At 41.7% G+C, this 21,299-nt stretch overlaps 2 protein-coding genes across 2 annotated transcripts; one reads left to right on the forward strand and one right to left on the reverse strand.

The window, feature by feature from the left end:
- Positions 1–857: 857 nt before the first annotated feature.
- Positions 858–8,446, reverse strand: LOC115139831 (cyclin-G2-like). Its single transcript, XM_029677651.2, has 8 exons — positions 8,255–8,446; positions 4,162–4,291; positions 3,913–4,050; positions 3,446–3,696; positions 3,227–3,305; positions 3,034–3,132; positions 2,591–2,793; positions 858–2,362 (listed from the first exon to the last, which is right to left on the reverse strand). The coding sequence occupies exons 1-8, from the start codon at positions 8,290–8,292 to the stop codon at positions 2,248–2,250; spliced, it is 1,053 nt and encodes a 350-aa protein (XP_029533511.1). The 5' UTR covers positions 8,293–8,446; the 3' UTR covers positions 858–2,247.
- Positions 8,447–8,925: 479 nt separating this feature from the next.
- Positions 8,926–18,881, forward strand: LOC115139832 (coiled-coil domain-containing protein 158-like). The gene is given in 26 exon segments (XM_065026546.1): positions 8,926–9,385; positions 9,535–9,589; positions 9,769–9,911; positions 10,123–10,319; positions 10,485–10,551; positions 10,554–10,593; positions 10,730–11,036; positions 11,143–11,219; positions 11,389–11,499; positions 11,664–11,778; positions 12,106–12,225; positions 12,461–12,658; positions 12,777–13,229; positions 13,497–13,665; positions 14,141–14,284; positions 14,705–14,755; positions 15,305–15,417; positions 15,632–15,790; positions 15,897–15,980; positions 16,101–16,220; positions 16,554–16,702; positions 16,936–16,995; positions 17,158–17,228; positions 17,438–17,614; positions 17,822–17,926; positions 18,750–18,881. Coding segments are annotated over 26 exon segments (3,480 nt in total). The 5' UTR covers positions 8,926–9,276; the 3' UTR covers positions 18,836–18,881.
- The last annotated feature ends 2,418 nt before the right edge of the window (positions 18,882–21,299 follow it).

The raw sequence follows: 21,299 nt of genomic DNA on the forward strand, positions 1-21,299 counted from the left end.
TAAAAGGCACACGACAGCCTGCTTGGAGTTTGCCAAAAGGCACCTAAAGGAATCTCAGACCATGAGAAACAAAATTCTCTGGCCTGATGAAACCAAGATTGAACTCTTTGGCCTGAATGTCAAGTGTCACGTATGGAGGAAACCTGGCACCATCCCTACGGTGAAGCATGATGGTGGCAACGTCATGCTGGGGGGATGTTTTTCAGTAGGGAGACTAGTCAGGGAGACTAGTCAGGATCGAAGGAAAGATGAACGGAGCAAAGTACAGAGAGATCCTTGATGAAAACCTGCTCCAGAGCGCTGAGGACCTCAGACTAGGGCGAAGGTTCACCGTCCAAAAGGACAAGGACACCAAGCACACATCCAAGACAACGCAGGAGATCCCGGACTAGAACCCAAGCGAACATCTCTGGAGGGACCTGAAAATAGCTGTGGAGCGACGCTCCCCATCCAACCTGACAGAGCATGAGAGGATCTGCCGAGAAGAATGGGAGAAACTCCCTAAATACAGGTGTGCCCAAGAACACTCAAAGCTGTAATCGCTGCAAAGGTGCTTCAACAAAGTATTAAGTAAAGGGTCTGAATACTTACGTAAATGTGATATTTAATTATATATTTTTTATTTATAAATGTGCAAAACAAATAAAAAAAAACATTTTTCTTTGTCATTATGGGGTATTGTGTCTAGATTGATAAGGGGGAAAAAAACGACTCAATCCATTTTAGAATAAGGCTGTAACGTAACAAAATGTGGAAAAAGTCAAGGGGTCTGAATACTTTCCGAATGCACTGTATAAAGTACAGGAAAATCATTGACTGCACTGGGCCTTAACAATAATAGGGAAAACACAACAGGGTTTAAAAATTGTAATCCTTTTATTTGCAGGGTTCTTTTTTCCAAGCAAACATGGTTTGTTTATAGCAACATGTTGATATACAGTAACATAAAATGGCTTATTCACAAAGAATGATAACACATTCACTTTTTTAAAATAATTTCTTATACAAGTTATGTAAATGTTTTATTCATTTACATATAAATATTTTGCACGTGTACTGAATCAACAATCACCATCATTCTCTAACAGAATCCCATTGACATACTTCCATACAAGCCACCATTAATAGAATACAGTATCATCCTGCATATAATCTCACAAACACATTACAATAACATGGTGAATTGGCAACTACTACATTAATACTATTCTATAAAACCGGTAAAACTTGCACAATGTACCGATGTTGGGTATTTCCCATTGATTGAACAGTTACTGTGCGGGACGGACATCCTAGGTAGAAAATAATTTTGCCATTGTGCTTAAAGGGATAGTACACCCAAATTACATACTGTATTGGTTTCCTTACCCTGTCTATGGACAAGGTTTGACAGCAATCCATTATTTGGTTTAGCATCCCTAGCACATGCTAAAGTTTTAGCATTTGTGGAACAAATCTAATGTTGTATTTTTCATGCAAAATGTTCAAAACATCTAGAAGTGACTTTGTTGAGCTTCATAATCAATTTGAGATACTTTTGTATGATTTGGTGTAGATGTGCAAAAACAGCTAATACCAATGACTTGAATGGGATTTGTGCCACAAATGCTAAAATGTTAGCATGTGGAAACAGTGCCAGGGAAACTAAACCAAAGCATGGATTGCTGTCATACCTTGTGCATAGACTGCTTATTACACGACAGGTAAGGAAACATATGTCTCATTTTAAATTTGGATGAACAATCCCTTTAATGACAACTGGAACGTGTCAAGTTTTGACATAGATTGACACCAGGAACATATTTAAAAAGGCATTTTAAGATCTTATTGCCAGTCAGCTGCCAAGATATTGCAATTTAAATTCCACTAAGATCTATCTAAAATCATAACATTTTTAAAACTGCACATGGATTAACACAGGCACTTGGTAGGTCCTGTCATTCAGTATTTCCAGAATACATACGTATGTAGCAGAGGTGGTTTGTTGAATACGCTCCCGTGATCAGTAAACTTACTTTGGACCGGAAGATTTGTTAGCTTCCACACCTAGGCTTTAGCTCAGAGGTCTAACAAGTCGCGCAGGCAGCTTGAGTTAGATACCCATCTGCCACACATACTGAATAGTAATTAACATAAATGTTTTACGAACGACAAGGAAAGTTACATTTAGGGAAAAGTTACAGATAGCACCCTGGTTACACATACAATCCCTATCGAGAATTTAAGCTCATCAAAAAGAGAGGAGTATCATTTTCTGCCCTGGTTGCAAAACTCTGAGGGGAAGAAGGCTCCCTCTGCATCACTGCCAGGAGAGCCGCACAGGCTGTCCTCTTCACAGCTCATATCCTCACAGGAATCCTCACTAAATATATGCAGGGGAGAACAGATGTAATCATTACCATCTTCAGATTAGTGCGTTAACTTTTCTTTCTTCCCTGAAACATCATAGAAATGTAGAAGTGATGTGGTGCATTGCGCTGCAGTACAATTCAATAATGAGCCTTTATGTTCACACACAGTAGCTCTAATGTAGTCAAATGTTATTATATTATTAAACAGTGAAGTGCATTAAAAGGGGCTGTTTGTTTACCTCTCACTTTCATCCCAGCTGCCCTCTGGAATAGTCGGCAGTTCAGGGACACTGAAGTGATTAGCGTGCAAATTTTGGGCGGTTCGTCTGGACACGATCCACACCAGTTTTTTGTTGTCTGGTTTGCTACATTCACTTGAGCTGTACTCAGTCATGCATTTGGCCACGAGTCCCCTCCAGTAGAGTAACTCACTGTCAACAATCTGTGAAGGGAACAGGAAACATTTGAGAAGCTGGCGGAAGACATAGAGTAGTCATCCAAGCCAGAAGGTGCTAGTTTCATGTAGCATGTTGTCAGATGACTTCACTTGTTCAGTGCCAGGGTAAAGTATAATGCCAGTGTCAGCCTCAGTGGGTCTTTGTATTCTAACAATATAATAACGGTCATTGGTCACAACACCGTCATATCAAACTGAGGGCTATGTAAGTAAACTGTATAATACCTTTAAGTGCCTTTGGAGTTCTTGGACAATTTCCAACATGGCAAGAGACTGGAGGGCATCAAATTCCTGAGTAATGACAGACAGTGCCAGCACCGATGGCTGAAGAAAAAACATGAAAAAACGTATCAGTCCTACAACTCAAAGTTAACATTCTTGTCATTTAAAAGTGTATTGGCCTGAGAATAATTCTTACTTTTGCTTTAGAGAAAATAAGCTGGCATAAGCAGGCTTTTAGCTGGGCTTCCAGTCTTTCAATGCTTGGGATCTCCCCCCTTAAAATAAAGGGAACTCTCATGTGATCCTCATGTCAACTGATCATTAGGATATCAACTTTACAGCTTCTAGCCATTGGAAAAATACATCACTGATGGCATAACGTGAAAAGTGATCAATTGAGAAACAAAGTGCTCACCTTTCTGATGTAAGTGATACAATGACAGCATGGTATAAGTGTAAAAAAGTTAAGGCTGTGATGGCTTTGAGCTCCAAGTTGAGTTTTCCAGAGATGATCTTCTCCATTCGGCTGAGGTCAGACACAGTGAACTTGCTTTGGCTGATGCGGATGAGTTCATGGGTGGGTGAGATGTTGCACTCGTCCTCAACCATTTTGGCAGCAATATGGAGACAGGAGACTCCAATGCAGGGCACATGCTTAGGTTGGACCTGTGAACATGCCATTATAGTGATACACTAGTCAGCATTAATGGGCTACTTCTGCAGAGTTCGATTATAATTAAAAACAAAATAAAAAGCATGCAAATTTACACAACGTAAACAACAAGACAGGTATCAAACCATAAAGAAAATGCATACAATATGCAATTATGTAGAATATTCAGTGTGACCACATCACAAAACAAATATCTTTAAAAGACACACCTTCATAATGGCTAAGAACCTATCCAGTAGATTGACAGCTAGGACAAATGTCTGGGTGCTGAAACCAAAGAAACTGGCCAGGCTCCACAGGTCTTCAACTTTGGCATTTCTGCATTTTGCAGAGACTCCATCGTGATTCTGAAAAATGAATGTTAAACACCACAACAAAACATCAAAATAGCACATCAAAACACTACTGAAAGGTAAGTACAGTATATAGAACTGAGTCACTGGGATAGCAATACCTACCTCTGCTGCAGACTCCATTATATTGAGGCCAGTTTCCCTTGGTAAAAAGTCTGCTTCTTGAGCAATGTATGACTTTAGCTCTTTGACAAGCCAACATGTTTCATTGTCAAGGTCTTGAAGATCCTGCATCCTGAAAAAAACATTTTGTTTTATGTGATTAGATCCAAAACAAATAAACTGTAACATTTCCCTCAGAGAAAGGGGGACTGTTTTACCCCACCCACAGGGTGTCAAAATGTCAATGGCAGCCACCCATAATCATAGCTAGCTAGATTGCTAGCTATGATTTACAATAGGCCCAATACAATTCTTGAAAACGAAAAGCATAGCATTATTGATAATTAAAACAGTGACAGGCAAAGGTTTCTCAGTTGTAAAAATAAAAACAACAGCTAAACACAAGAGAAAATAATCAGCAATAATATTTTGTTCAGATCAGATTTTGGATCCTTGATATAACACTTAAGCATGACCACCTGTCAACATGTGCCTTTGAAATGCTTGGAATTGGTCATTTCAGGTCAATGTGAAAATGCCATCATCTGAAAAGGTTCAGTTATCTGATTTAAGTCACAATTTCACACATCTCTGAGCTCACATGCTCGATATTGTACAGTTGAGAGCACAATCAGAACTCAATTTCACATTTTACATTTGATCCAGCTATTTCAGTCAGGACATCTTCTGTTGCTGGGATTTTAAAGTATTTTTTCCCTTTTCACTTGCCCTGCGCCATGAAGCTGTCGGCAGTAGGTCAGATTTATGCTGCAGAATAGAGCTCACCAGTTTGTAGTCCTGAAAAACTGAAATTAAATCTCTGGTTCGTTCAGCCATTCCTATGGGGGAAATTTATGGGGAAAGACTGGGTTTTGGGGATAAACGCCAAAAATAAGGTCTGAGGTTAACACAGGCTTAGAAGATCTTATACGTTTTGTTCTATGAGATAACATCAGTTAGTTAACATGACCTTTATGAATTATGAAGCATAATTTTGATTACATAAATGCTTCAAAATTCACAAAAAGTTACATTAGATGATGAAGATGATCACGTAGAACAAAACGTATAAGATCTCCGAAGCCTGTGTTTACCACAGACCTTATTTACCACAGCTTTTAGCCAACAAGCTAAAGTTAAGTCTGTTGCATGCTTCCCAGTCAAAACAGTTTTTTTCCGGCTGTTCGAGCGCACACATTTTCCTATTGAGGCAAGTCGAAGTTCGGCAATAGTGTGCAACTGCAACTGTCTACCAGTCGCCCCCGCCTCCCACTAGCACAGCCGGGCGAGAGGCTTGGACAGCACCGTGTGCTAGCTAACTTGCTAATTAGCGACACCTGGGGCGAAAGACGCCATCTGCCCGTGTGTACTAGCTATAGCTAGCTACCATTGTCGACCGCTCAGTAAACAATGGACCTGATCGGACAGCTCAGAGCTTCTGCTCTTTTCTGTCCATAAGAAACAAATGGATTGGTGGAATAGGCAGAGCAGGGCAGGAGCAAGGAAGGAAGGTGTGGTCAAGCAAGGCATCCCCCGAGGCTAGATGCCCTAACGTTTTTATAATTGTCGGCCGCGTCTCTTCTGTGGGTTTTATCAGCGGTCGGAATCCAACATCATAGTGCATTACTGCCACCTACTGTGTTCCTGCCCCTCCCCGTCTATGTACAGGAGATGCAGGAATGTCCCAAATTGCGGACGCAGTTGCACTCTTCTCATATTCTGTAGCCGAAGCCTACACCCCTTCTTCGGTGATTGGTCAACAGTACTACTCCTAGTAGGTGTGGGAACATGAAGAATTTGTTATCATTCGACGAGAGACGGCTAGTTTTCATGCACCAAACATTTTAGCTAGATGTAAAATTGCGTGACTAAGACCTCTTCGGCAAACACTTCCAAATTAATGAGATTTCTTGATATATCTTAGATTAATTCTTATTATTTTGATCAAGTGTTTCTGACTATGTTGTTGCTAGGGTGGGTCAAGATGAACAGAAAATTATATTGATGCTTTTTCAAATATTTCAAGTGAAGGAATTATGCGAGCACAGACGGTTGCTGTTAACTAAAAATGACACAACGATTAGGTTCCAGTTTAACGTTTAATTCATCGTATTTCCACAGTACATAGTTGCCATTGCATTCAGGCCAGGCCCATCTCCAGTGAGACTGTTGCGCAGGTGTAGCCGATGTGAAATGGCTAGCTAGTTAGCGGTGGTGCGCGCTACTGGCGTTTCAGTCGGTGACGTCACTTGCGCTGAGACCTTGGAAGTAGTGGTTCCCCTTGTTCTGCAAGGGCCGCGGCTTTGTGGAGTGATGGTTAACGATGTTTCGAGGGTGACTGGTGACGTGTGCAGAACGTCCCTGGTTCGCGCCCAGGTCGGGGAGAGGGAACGGACGTAAAGTCTATACTGTTACACAGGCGAACTAAAAACAGAGTGATAGCACCATAATGACAGAAATATAGGGATACTTAAAACATGAACTTAACAGTTGCCTTGCCGAGCTCTGATAGGAGCGAATGGAAACTATGTATCCGCACGCCTTAAGCCTCCGTTAGTGCCTACAAAAAGACGCCATTACGATTGCGCTCAATGTTTTTCATTTAACTAGCTAACCGTAATAAAATCACTTCAAACTTCACTGCTGTCTACAATTATCTTTATTTAGGAACAGTGGTAAGAGTATTGAGAAAAAGATTTTCAAATGAATTTTGCCAGGAGAAGTCACATGGATATCCTTGGTTAGCTAGCTTAGACACAATAGGGTAGCTAATGTTTGCTAGGTAACGGTTTGTTCAGAGTACATATATAATTATTTATTTTTCAGAGTACATTTAGCAGAAAGGGTCTAGCTATATGGTAATATTTGATCAGAAATACAATAGCTATATTATTTTCATGTTGTAGTTAGTCACGTTTTGGTGGTTAGCTAATGTTAGTTGGCTAGCTGACTGCAGTATTAGCTGTTTAAAATGGCAGCCTCATCAAGTTGATAGGGAATTCACTGACTGGCTAACTAACAACTACATCATATCTCATTATCTGCATATGAGTGATCATTATTGACAAACGTTTATTCCCCACATATTCTCACATCAGTATCATTAGTTTTCATTTCTGATCCAGAAAAGGACTCACAAATCTTAGCAGACTAAACTCAACTCCTCAATTTGAAATGGAGTTGAGCAGTGTCTAGGGTGGGTGGACTGGAGCACCAATGTCACATAAAATGTCATTAAAAAAACTACTTATTTAAGCAACCAAAGAATAGCACACAATTACACAGAACAATATTGTGTGTAATTGTGGGCTATTCTTTGGGTGCTGAAATCAGTAGCTAGTTTAAAAACAATGTGAAGTCGCCGCTCAACTCTATTGTAAATGCTGGCGTTAATCAGCTAACAAAAGCCAAATCTGTAACTTGTGTTGCTTGTATTATTCTTTTCATTTTGACCTGAAAGTATGTCAGCAAATGATGTTATGGACAGAAATGACATATTCACCTAAATGTAGAAATAACAGCCAAATGCAGTGATAGACAAAACTGCTGATAAGGCTTATTTAATGAAACATAAATCAACATTATTATTATTATGTTTTATGGTTTACATGGAGACCTTTGCCTGCCATCTTTAACATGATTTCTTAAAAGGTATCCAACAAAATGTTACTGATAGTAGAATGGATGTATTGAAAAGCAAGCAGTCTCGTCTCATAGGCGGGGCACAATTGGCCCAGCGTCGTTAGGGTTTGGCCGGGGTAGGCCGTGATTGTAAATAAGAATTTGTTCTTTAACTGACTTGCCTATTTAAATAAAGGTTAAATAAAAAACATTGAATGATTACTATATTATTTAGCTTGCTGCTAACGCTAGCTGGAAAAAAATGTCGTATATAGGTCACGTATCAAGCTCATATTGAGACATTATTTTTGACGCAATTAATTAACGTTAATAATCTTTAATGAAAAACGATCCCATGTATCTCAAAATGGCATGCTAAGAGTATACAGTATACCAGCTGCAAAGAAAAAAGTGTCAACAAGCTAGGCTAGCTAATGTGAGCTAAGTTAGCTAACAAGACAGAGTCATTTCGTACCTTGCCAAACGCTTGGAACAAGACGAATTTGTGCACATATCAAATCAGAATTCACATTTCCATTTCGATTATGTTTGCTATAACGTAAATTAACACTATGTTTCCTAAATGGTAATCTAATGTAATGTTGGTGTTGATAATGTCCGTCTTGAAATAAATACAACAAGGCTTGAACCACAGAACAATGAGAGATATTTCGACGAATGTATAAATGTGAAGCTTCCGCATGGCGTTTCCAATGACTACCAAATATGATAGTGAGAGGAAGCCCAGTGGCCGGTAGTGGGAGAAGATGGACCGAGATAGATTTTGTCCGACATTCTGCACATTTTCTCATCGATTACACATTTGATCTCAAAAAGGTGTTCTGTTCTTAAAACTATAATATGTTATGAGCAGAGTGGACTAAGTTCTGTAGACGTTACCCTTTGCCAAATAAAAATAAATCGCGTTGTTTAGAAGGAGTGCAAAGGCGTATGTCGGTATTGTACACGCGCACTGCACGAAGTAGGCGTTTCCGAACGAAACATGCAAATACTTGCTAGAACTTACCAATAGGATCTCGCTAGCTTTGGCTTGGTTCTGCCCACCTCCTTGCTTGTTCGGCCCACTATGACTCATTTGTCCCCATTGGAAACAATAGGCTGTGGTCTATCTTGGGTTAATTATAACATCTTTGCGGATTCAACGACTGTCGTTGTCTCGTAAACTACAACATCCATCGGGCACCGATGGATGACAACAGGTTCTACTACCCTTTAATATTTTGTATTTAACAGTAAAGTAAACATCTTTCTGTTCGTTCTTGAGATAGTATCTATAAAGTCAGGAACAAGTTTGTGGAGTTAGCTAGCTAACGTTTCTAAAAATCCACCAACTCTGAAGAAAGCACGAAATCAACGGTTTCCATGGCGAGCGATTAAGCTTCCCTAACGTTATAACGTTAGTAGTTACTTGTAGCTGCAGGCGCTTGTGGATTTGCACATGCTATCTCACAAGGCTAGATAGCTAACCAACTGATAATGTCATCTGTATCTCAAAATGCCATACCTAAAGATAGTGATTTATCGATCCATAAATCGTCTGAATTTTTTGATGATGGATTATTGCACGATATTCCAACAACAACAAGTAAGTAAATTAACCTGACTAGCTAGTTATAAAGTCGTTAGCTAGCAACGCTTATTTGTCATAATGCTGGTCCCTGGCGCCATCCGCAGTGGCAGCACTGAGCCACCCTCTTTGGCTATCTAATTAAGATAACTACCCCTACCTTACAGGTACAAATGACACCAGTACTGTCCCTAAAAGGTACAAGAATCTGGAAGAGTTGAGGTAATTTTTCCACTTTTTAAGTTTCTCTAGCTAGATAACACGTTACCTGTTAACTGCCCTACCTCCTTTTTCAAAACACTGACGTTCGCTACCTACCTGTATTTGAAAACAGTCTGCCTTTTGCACCATGAACCGTCATCCATTTGGAAGCGAATTTGTTAGGTTGGCTTTCTTTACAGTGAGGAGCTCAACAGACGAACCAAGGAGACCCAAATGCTGCAAGAAGAGGTGGAACATGCAACTAAAATTACCATGGAGAAAATGGAACGCACATTTCCCAGCAGCTCACCCTCACAAATAAATCACTTTCCCATTTTTATGGGTGAGTATGAGGTTTTCTTGTATCATCAATAAAAATATAGTCATTGCAAAGCGTATACACTAGCTAGCTAGTACTAGCTCTATACAGTAACACGTCAAAATAGGACACTAACCTATTTTGAATTCTGGAGCTACCTGTGGTACTTTGCTGTGATATGTTTTTCCCTATTGCCCCCTTTTTATTTATATATATATATATATTTTTTTTACAGATGGTTCATCGGAGGAGAACTCAGAAGTGCTGTCTCCATACCGACCGTCTTTGATCCAGCCTCTTACATATGACCATGATGGCCTGGATCTGATGGTGGTCAGAAGTGGTGTAACCTTCCCCGGGAAAGATGTTTTGGAAAATGTAATAGAGGACTACTCTCAGCAGGTGTCGGAGCTCCAAAAGCAACTGAGTGAGGTTAGTCTGAGATGGAGGACTATTTATTTTCCTTTCCTGCTGAGAGTTGTTGATATAGTCTGGTTGAAGGAGGCCTCCTGAACTAAGTTATTCGATTCAAAAGCCATGCAATTATGTGCCACAGAGTTGCCATTGATTGCAGCACATTTGCTAATACTTTTTCAGATGTGTGCTTTTCATGAACAGCAGAAGTTCAAATTGCGTCAGTCCATCATCAAGCTGCAGACAAAGTTGCACAGGTCCAGACTGAGAAAGATGCCCTGACTGATCTCAGGTAATTCATGCTAAAATCCTTGCAATGTAGGCCATTCGTACTGTATACCTTTGGACAGATCTCAGCTCATTTTAACTGTAAAAGTAAGGAAGTAAAGGATATAAGTTGCGTGAATGTTAATTGTTTTGTCCCTCAGAATGAAAGAGAGCAGAAAACAGGCAGATGTAATGGGGAAAATGCATGCAATAATCAGAGCGCTGCAAATCAATAAACAGACAGGGGACCAGAGGCTACTGGAGGCTGAGGAGGAAGCAAAGTCACAAAGCAGTAAAGCAGAGTCAATGGAGCGTACACTACAGGAGGTTCACTCCACACTGTTGGCTTATGAGAAACGGTGTAGAAACTATTTGTACTCCAGCCATGACGCACTGGGAGTTGCGGTGCAGAAAGTATTACAGGACTTGGAGCATGAGAATCACAATCTGAGAGAAAGATTCCTGCTGGTAATACAGTCAGTCTTGTGTTTTATGCCACTCTAAACACTTTTGTCAAAGGTTTGACGTGTTGTTCTTTATATTGTATCTTTCTATTCCAAACTCATTGTGCCAGGTGGAAGAGCAGATGGAGACTCAAGAACAGAAATGCCAGGATAAAGCAGAGATACGGTTGAAGGAGCAAAGGGAAAGGTACTTTTTCATTAACTTTTGACAATTCTTGCCTCAGTCACTTGGGTTACCTGGGATTAGTCATTCATTCACTTCTCTGATAAAAAAAAAAACTGTAAGTATGTTTACGACAAGTTCCTTGAGGCGACATGTCAAGTTGCCTTGCTTGGCTTGCTTTGCTCTCTTCCAGACTGGAGCAGCTTATTACCAGTCATGACCAGGAGGTGGCGATATTGACTGAGAAATTGAGCAGCTCCAGAAGCAGTGCCTCCAGTTTGTCTGTCCAGGTGGAATTGCTACAGTGAGAGATGTTAATTAACTCGCAATACAATATCTACACATTTCCTGAGTTGAAATAATTAATTTGCTTTAAATTTAAATCCCCTATATTTTAATTTATTTGTAAAACATCAGTCTTTTCTTTCAGAAAGTGTCCAAAAACATGCATTATTTCCTTCTGACCAGAAAACAAGGTGAGAGTCAGGCTTCAGTGCACCAGTGTCAGGTCAAGGACTTGGAGTCAGCTTTCTCCATCCTGCGCTCCGATCTACTGGATGGCCAGCGGATCCATGAAGACAAGGTAATGGCTACATATCTCTATTGTGTTTTAAATGATTAGAAGAATAATGATAGTGGCCTTGGCCTATTCAAACAGAAGTTTAGGGGGTAGACATTGTAACACAGGAGGTTGGTGGCACCTTAACTGGGGTGGAAGGGCTCGTGGTAATGGCTAGAGTGGAATAAGTGGAGTGGTATCAAACACATGGTTTCTATGTGTTTGATGCCATTCCATTAGTGGCGTTCCTGCCATTATTATGAGCTGTCCTCCCCTCTGCAGCCTCCACTGCATTGCAATATTCTATGTGAAGGTTCTGAAGGTTTGGGTTGTCATGATGTTGTGTGCCAGGTGAGTGCTCTGGAGAAGCAGTTGGCTGAGGCCCAGTCCCAGGTGGAGGAGGCCCAGAGAGGGAGAGACGGATCTCTCCAGCAGGCAGAGGAGCTGGACTCTCAGCTCTGCCAGCTCACGGTAAGACAGCCCAGCCTCAGACATAAACAAGGAGGATACAGCCATAGTGTGCTCCCTGCTGCTGTGGAAAAAGCACATTGCACATTTTTTAGATTCCAGAAAGCCTACATCTATCAATGTATTTGATATATAAATGGTAAAGTGGCTTTGATAAAAAAAAAAAATTAATAAATCCAAATGTATGAACACAAACTGCGATGAGTAAGAGTGGGTACTGTGTTACGTGTGGGGTCAGTCAGAGCTCCGGCAGGTCCGTGAGGAGTTGGCCCTTGAGAAGGAGGAGACCAAACAGCTGCTGGAGCGGGACACGGGCCACAGTGTGACCAGCGACGGGCTGCGCAGGGAGCTGGAGGAGCGACGCCTGGGGGTGCAGCAGCTGGAGGTTCTGGTGGGATCTCTCAAAGATGACTGCCAGGCACAGATGGAGGCTCAGGTGAGAATTAAATGAAAGGCCTTGAGCTGTTTGTTTAAATGTTGTAATTTTTTAAAATTAAAAATGACACCAAGGCCTTAGTTGTCAAACACTTATGGTTTTGTATCTCCTCTGCCAGTTGTTGGGCGAGAAGCATCAATCGGAGCAGCAGGAGGAGCTGGCTGTGCTGCGAGGGGAGCTGAAACTGACCACAGACCAGCTAAACAGGGCCAGGGACGAGGAGCTGAGACTGCAGGCCCTACAGGGGGACCGGGATGAGGCGCTGAAGAGGGTCCAGGCGCTGCTGGAGGAGAGGGACAGGGAGCTGCAGCTGAGGCAACAGGAGGCGCAGCAGGGCCGGGCCAGGCTGGAGGAGGCCCAGGGCCACTGCCAGGCCCTCAGGGCAGAGACTGAGGTGCTGAGGCTCAAGCTGGAGGACCGGGAGAAGATGGTGAACCTGCTGCGGCTGCAGCTGGAGAGCACCACCCAGATGACCGTACAGCATGGACGTAGCATTGACTCCCTGCATGACGAGAAGAGCCGCCTCAGCAACCAGCTCAGTGAGCACAAGCTGGAGATCCAACAGCTAAGGGTTGGTTTGTTAGTTAGCTAGCTAGAGTTAGTTGACTACTTAGTTTTGATCATAGTTTATTTGCATCATCCTACTTTCATTTCATGGATGGTCGTTTCCTCCACCTCTGGGCCAGAGGTCATACGGGCTGCTAAAGGGAATCCTCAGTTAACACCAAGAATTGTTCCTTGTCTTGGATTATAATACTCCAATGTTTTCTTTTTGGGTGTGTTTTCAAAGCTATCCTACCAATAATGTTCAAACCCTGCTGTGTCCCACCCTGTACAGACAGACTTGGAGCAGCGTGAGGAGTGTTTGGCAGTCCTGGAGAAGGAGAGGCGAGTGCAGCAGGCTAGCCTGTCCGAACAGAGCCACTGTGACAAGGAGCTAAAGCTGGAGAAACAGAAGCTCACCGCTGAGCTAGAGATGCAACGCATGCAACTGGTCACCCTCACAGGTACACTAGCTGTCATTATAGATGGCTTTCATATGAGAATATTCCCCGTGCGCAGATAAAATGACGCACCCACTCTGTCAGTTCTTTCATCAGCAGGATAATGTTGTGGTTATCCGTCTAGAGGCCGGCCTTCTAATCAACATAAACGATTGTGTTGACGTCGTGTCCTTGATTTAGCCAATTAAATGTTTTACTCCTGTGACCAAACCGTTATTTGTTAACGTTTCTCTATGAATTATGATCTTTATTAATTCTGTAATATTGAAGACCTTTCAATGATTAGATATAACGGCCTCCATTTCTCCAGTCTTTGGGGTAATACAGGTCTTTAGTGGCAAAAGGCAAGAATAATGATGAAGTTGCTACAGTGTGTTGGAAAAACACTTCAGCATGTACTGTATGTGTTTCATGTTCATCAAGCCTTCATTGTGCTTGTGTGTGTGTGTGTGTGTGTGTCCATCTGTCTGTTGTCCAGAGGAGCATGAGGAGTTGAAGAGGCTCCACAGCAGTAAGAGTGAGGAGCAGGAGGGTGTGGTGGTGAGTCTCAAAGCCCAGCTGAAGACCACCCGGGCTGAGATAGACCAGGCCAGGAGGACCCTAGAGGGGGTGGACGGACACGGTCAGCACTGCACATCTGACAAACATCACAGAGAACATTTATAGTATAGTAGAGAATTTTGTGTTTGTATGATTATGGGAAATATACTCTGTGTTTAGGCATGAGGTTTTTAGTTGAGAGAACTGACTATTGCAATGGATGAGTAAAGAGCTCTGGAAGAAATACAGTTTTTTATTTGTTTTATCCCAACCAACATATTTCCAGACTAACCCATCTTTCCCAGTACACTACCATTTTACTATTTGATTTGCAATATATGCATCTGTTTTACTGTGGTGTCTTAACGAAGGTCTAAACCTCTCTATTTGTACCATTTCTATCGAGATTGCCCCCCAAAATAAATTGTTTACCTACGAGTATAATCATATTTTCCATTGTTTGATCGTGGTTCTTCAGATCTTCTAACAGTACTGTTTGTAGGTCCACACAGACATCGTGACTTAACAACCAGTCCTGGACCTGACACCAAAAGTGAGCCCCCGAAGGACAGAACCAAACGAGATGATCTATTGGTTCTGTTTCCTAGTGGCAGAGTCTGTTCAATGCCCCAATATATTGAGCCTTATTTTTGTGGCGAGAATTTTATATAATAGTTTTAATTGAAAAGAACGTATTTTGATGTGTCAATTTGTTTTCTCTATCAGTTCATAAACCCGATGCCTTGATATAGTTGTCAAACCTCTCGACCTTAAGTAAAACTGATACATTTTACAATTTATACTAGTCATTTTAAGCCATGCATGGATTTTCTTTGGAGGCAGGCCAACAAATTCATTCCTTTCTCTTTTGAGCAATTGCCTCTGCCATTTTTGTGGCAGAGCTGCAACAAGTTTGTTATACTTCTGTATTGGGCATACACCTTTGTTAATAGCTTGTGTGACAATTTGGATGTAAATATAATTTCAGTATAATGTAGGCTTTAATTAATTCTCCCCCTCCATTCAGTAGACAGAAAGAGATGAGAGTAGATGAACCTTCATTGACTCGTCCTCTCTGCCCTGCATCCCCTTTTCTGTCCAGGCCTGAAGGTTGCCATGGGAATGCAGAAGCAGATAAAAACTAAGCGAGACCAGATTCACTCTCTCCAGGGCCGAATCCAACTACTGGAGGAAACCATGGACAAACTGAGCCAGGTAGGAACACCTGACAGTCTGCTTTAGGGCTCCATGATGCAAAACTCCAAATTCTGAGTTAATCCCCATTCTCTCACTATTACACGTGCCCTGGCTTCCACACAGAAAAAAGGCCCGTGTCCTTAATTATGTAGGGGTTTTAAACAACAAGGGATTCTAGTGTTTACTTAAATGTATAATAATCTGCCATTCAATATGGTCTCTCTCTTCCCAGGAAAAGCATTACCAGAGTCTGGAGAGTAAGCGTCAGGTCCAGGAGCTGGCCTCAGTCACAGAGGAAAAGAGACAGATGGCAACTGAGTTGGAGACCGTCCGTTCCCTGGAGAGACTGCTCAGGGAGAAAGTGGCCAAACTGGAGGCGACCCTACACAAGGTGGTGTGGCACTACCTTGTATGTAAATTCACTTCATCACACAGTATGCATATATATATGCTTTGACTGATCCCCCTTTTTTTTTTACACTTGCTACTTTCCTCAGATGTCTGGGAGTGTTATTGACTGTCAAGACTTCATCCAGTTGCAAGAGCAGGCGTTTGTGCGGCTGAAGCTGCAGCATGCTCAGGTACAGTTCAGTAAGACGGGTGTCCATTTGCCTCTATAGAGGTCTAATGCATATGATGTCTTGTTGTTTCTGTCCCTACCTTTTCTACTGTGTGCATTTTCAAGTGCTGTGTCTTTTCAGCAGGAGCTGCAGGGTCAAAACCTGCGAGACACAGGGAATGCTCAGCGTTCTTCCCCTACAAGCCCAACAGCCTGGAATGCACTAACCTCAACCCAGCACCGCTCTAACTGCCTGCTAGAGGTAAATCAATACAGAAATCTCCTACAAAATGGCTCCAATCCTCCCAGGGCCTGGCTTTATCGCTGTTTATTCAGCTGTGGAAAACAAAGATACAAGCTCAGCACATCTGACTTCCCCAAAATTAAAAACACACCCTGATTGCATTCCTGTGGTAGCACGACAGACTCGCTCATCAACCGTTTGACTTGACTCGGACGGATTTAAGCCAATTTATTCAAAGCATGGAGGGATTCCAGATAGTAAACAAAAGATGTATGTGTTGAATATACTGTAATCCTTATTGGTATTGGCCATAATGGTATTTTACACAGCACCTCTTCACCCCTCTTGCAGTTGAAGTCGCAGCGGCTGCTGGAAAGCCCCACTATGGAGCTGCGTTCTCTAGTCAAAGAGCTGCGACGTGTGATTTCTGGGAACCCCGGACCACACACCAGCATTATCAAAAGGACGTCTGCTCCAGAGAGAGTGCACAGGACCACCCTGTAAGTCTGTCCTCATCTATTAGAGATCACGTGACCATTAGAGGTCATGATGTTACTAGTTTTCACCCCACATTTTAGAGTGTGCGCCAGTCTGTTTATTTCACAACCACTAGTGACCTTTTACGCAAATGTTTACAAAGATTGTGTTCTATTTGGTTCTCAATCAACCCATTAACTAAAATAATGTGGAGCCTCTTATTCAAATGTAATACAATAAAATATTTATCTTACAGCAATGAAGTCACCGATTGTTTTACAAACAATGCCAAAACGACAAAGGGGACCTACAGCAGGTAAGAGCATGTATCCTTGAACCTCTTGTGTCTGACTGCCTGAGCATGGCAGTTGGCAACCGGCCCCTACCTGTGTCTTGGCATTTCTACTCCTCGGGCCACATGCATGTGCAGTGTCTGTGGCATCGTTCTAATGCATGTTTGTGTATGCAATATGTGTAGTGGTGTGCCTCACCTCCTTAGGACAACTGATCTGGATGAGCGGAATTTAAACAGCACCTTCTCAAGCGAGAGTGAGTTTGTCTTTGTTGGTACGACCAACCACTTATACACAGTTAACAAAGCCATGTGCTTAATTTCCCTTATTTCACACGTTTCGAATCACTCTTCGAGTCTCCTTTATCATCCCTGTGGTCCCCTCAAACGTAATATGATTAAGGAACACACTATTTTGATCAGTTAATCTTTCCTCCACTTTAGACATCGTTTGCTATTTCTACAGGCCGGGACTTCTCTTTTGTTGCATCTCTGCCTTGCTACACATCGTCACCTCAAGCCATGGCACTGGGCCACACGTCCCCTGTACACTCACTCCTGACTACTGACCACAGCCCCACGCATCTACAACCGAGCAGGCCTCTGCCTCAGGCAGGAAGCCCTCTTGCAGACATGTGCACCTGTAAGTCCAACTGCCTTCAGTGTTATTACACCTCTGTTGTGTAACCAATGTGGGAGATGACCGAGGCCTTCTTTGCACCAGTTAAATGGGCTTGAAGTTCCTCTGTTACTACAGTATGTCGTCATAATAATGTTTGAATTTCTGAACTCTAATCTGTTGACCTTTTTGAGTGAGTTACTTGTGGTTTCACTTGAAATGTTTGTCCAGTGGCCAATCCGCAGGCTGAGTTGACAGGGCGAACATGCAAGCACTTGCAAGGAAAACTGGACAGCCTTCAAAACATGGTGGATGACTTGCAGATGAAGAACCAAGGTTTGTTGAGCCAAGCCACTGGTTTTTGAGTTCATATGACTGTTGTGCCGTGGTTGGTGACTGACACCCGTGCTAAAGAACTGAATCTGTATTTAGTGTTGAATTAGCCTAGATACCAATGTTGTCCACACTCTACAGTTGTGAGAATCCAGACTTATGTCTGTCCTTCCCTGCCTCGTGTAGCAGACAAATATTTAATAGGAATGTAATCAGAAAAAATAGGATATTGGCTTGGGTAGGTCAATTTCATGATTGTATAAATAGATGGTTTATAGCTGACAACGTCACAAACGATGCACACGCTTCAATGGGGCAGAAGTCCGTGACTTGTTTTGATTCTGGATGGCCAGATAGCTACCAACAATGACAAGAAACTGCCATGTGGGGAATCACAATTGGCTTGTTTCATCTTATTCTTGATACCATGTTTTGACTGATTTCATGTCAATGCTAATATGGATAAAAATTCACAAGCTAGCTATCCAATGTATCAATGTATTTGTGAGACAATAAGTGCTCATTGTGCAAATGTATTTATGTTTTTAATAAACATTGGAGACAAAATATAGTTTACATGTTATACATGTTATCAACAATCTGTCTGTTTTGCCCCATTATTGAGCATGCATCGCTTTTGTTGCTAAACAACCAACCCGTAAATGTAAAAAATAAAATAAATGTCAGAAAAACATGAATTCCTGATTAATCCGGAGAAATTCCATTTGCTGTTTGTCCGATAAACTGGATTGTCCTAAAGGTGGAATTTGACATGAAAACTCACTTTCTGTGAGAAACTTTTTTTTCTTCTTTTTTTTTTCTACAGACATGTCCTCTATGATAAAGGGTCAGGAGAGGAGGTTGATGTTCAAAGACAAAGGGAGGCTTTATAACAAGCAAGGCTCTGGGTGAATGTCTACATGTGTAACAAAAATAAACTTGTATTTAAATGAAGGCACTCTGATTGTGAATGGTCTTTTATTATTAATTGAAATGGCCAATGTCCATGGCATGTTACTTTCAACACAGCAAGATTGGCACTAAATATGATGACAGAAGGATAAACAATCTCTTGTTGTTCATAAAATCTGTCATTTATTCAAGGTAACTGAGGATGATCTGTGATGTACATGCATTGACAGACAGTCAATGTTTTCTAAACATGATCTGGAAACACGTGAAAAATTAAGATCCACTTTTTCTTTTTTACCAGCATAGTGTCTTATTCTTGTGTACTATTGTGAAACAGACCTACATAATGCCTAATTGAAACATGCCTGAAGGACCAATTTCCCTTTCCGTGTTGAAGCAGAGCCTGCTGCATCTGGCCTTGATCAATTGTCTCGCTCCTCTTCTGCAAAGAGAAGACTCAGAAACCGAAAAATAGAAAAGTCCCAAGTTAAAAAGTCAAGCAATCTGTATATAATATATATATTTTTTTATCTAATAATAATCTGCCATTCAATATGGTCTCTATCTTCCCAGGAAAAGCATTACGCCTGTGCTGGGAAGCACTCACTACGTAAACGTGAAGCAATGTTGTCATACCCTACCCTCAGCCCCCTGCTGATGATGAACACTTGAGTCCAATGCATCTAATATAATTTCAGATCATTTTAACTGAAACGTCAAGGGGGATTGATGGTCTCTCAAAATCAATTGTCTCATAAATACCCACAAAGAACAAGGACGAGTTATACCAAAGACCCACCATTTCACTTGGTTCTGGTGGAAACTCAATGTCCTCAGGGATGATATTGGGGTCTCGTAATGGTTCATCAGCATCTCTTTACTTCCATGTTTTAGCATCTAGGAACCATGCTCCATATTTGGGGCTTTTAGTTCCTGGTTTGCTCTGTTGAACATGAGCATTATTATATATATATATTTTTACATAGGCAGGAAACAAGAAAAAAAAATAAAGACTGCTATATTGGTCTACACATTAAGATAGATGGCAAGACTAATCTTACTCTCAATTGTAAGTCGAGATCCCGACTGAGTTCTTTTTGGTCAGGGGCTGTCATGCTAAATAATACCTGCCAAAGAGTGTCCCCCTCTGCATCACAATGGGATTCCCACTGTGACGCAGGGGGGACACTTTGGCAGGTGGACACTATTTGGCATGAAAGGTCCCCTTGTGGCCGGGCGCCCTAAGCAATCGCTTATGTCGCTTATGCCAGGAACCGGTCCTGCACTAGATGTACAGTTTATACCCTAGTAATGAAGAGTTTGCCCCAAAACAAACTTCTCTGGAAATGACATTGCAGTGACAGATGGTCCCTCTCTCACTTCCTCCTCTGACTCGGATTCCTGTATGATGGTTTCACACAGCTCAGTGCAGTCGTCTGGTGAAGTCACTGCAGAAGCTCTGTTCACACACATATCCGGCCCCAGGACACAACCTGATCAAACAACTATCAGATGAAGGACAAACCGTAAGTAGTACATTCAATTGTGTTGTTACAAGTAAGCAAAACAAAGTCATGCCGTAACAACAGCGTAAGAGTTGATTACTTTTATAATTCAGAATTGTGTGTGCGTGGACCATCTGATGTATATTTTAGGGTCTGGTTTCTCGGACACAGATTAAGCATTCTGTTGGACTAAAACCCTTTCAATGTGTTTGGAAAGATGCCCTTTATGTCTTATTGCAAAAAGGAGGAGGCATCTTTTATCTTCAATGTGATGACATGGCTAATTAGTCTTGTTATCTACCTGCCACTCACCTCTGGGGGCATGCCATGCTCTTAATGTGGGTACAGAGCCAGAGGGTGCTGTTTGAGTTTGAGCTCCACTGCAGCCACATGCTCCCTGTGTGCCTGCTGCAGAGCATTCTGCTTAGAGAAGCAAGCCTGCTATTTTGAGAAGCACTTCCTTTTGTGTTTTATCAGAGAGAGATGTAAGGACATCCCAACTACAGAACCATCCAATGATGGGATTTATAAATTAATTATCTGGGCTCACAAAATAACTGATCTCCAGAAATAACTTTTAGATTGCTCAAATTCTGAGCTAGCCATTAAAAAAGTATGGTCCGCAGATCTAACTAAATCTGTACAACCCTTTAACTGGAACAGAATATGGCATCCCGTAATCCGAACCATCAATTTACAACTTTTACATTTGTTCACAGACTGTATTTAACACCAAGGAAACGTTTTACGATGAAATTGGCCCCATCTCCCAAGTGTTCACTGTGTCCCTACATCAGCTAGGCACATTCCTTCATATGTGGGAGTGCCCTGCAGTTAAACGCTTCAATGCTTTGTATCTACTATGTTACTTAACGATGATAGCCCATTGAATATCTCAATACATTTTTCCTTGTCCCTGTGGGGTAAAAGCTAAACGGTGATTACTTTCACATTGCCCA

The sequence above is a fragment of the Oncorhynchus nerka genome, linkage group LG13 (assembly GCF_034236695.1).
Source record: "Oncorhynchus nerka isolate Pitt River linkage group LG13, Oner_Uvic_2.0, whole genome shotgun sequence".
Classification (NCBI taxonomy): Eukaryota; Metazoa; Chordata; class Actinopteri; order Salmoniformes; family Salmonidae; genus Oncorhynchus; species Oncorhynchus nerka.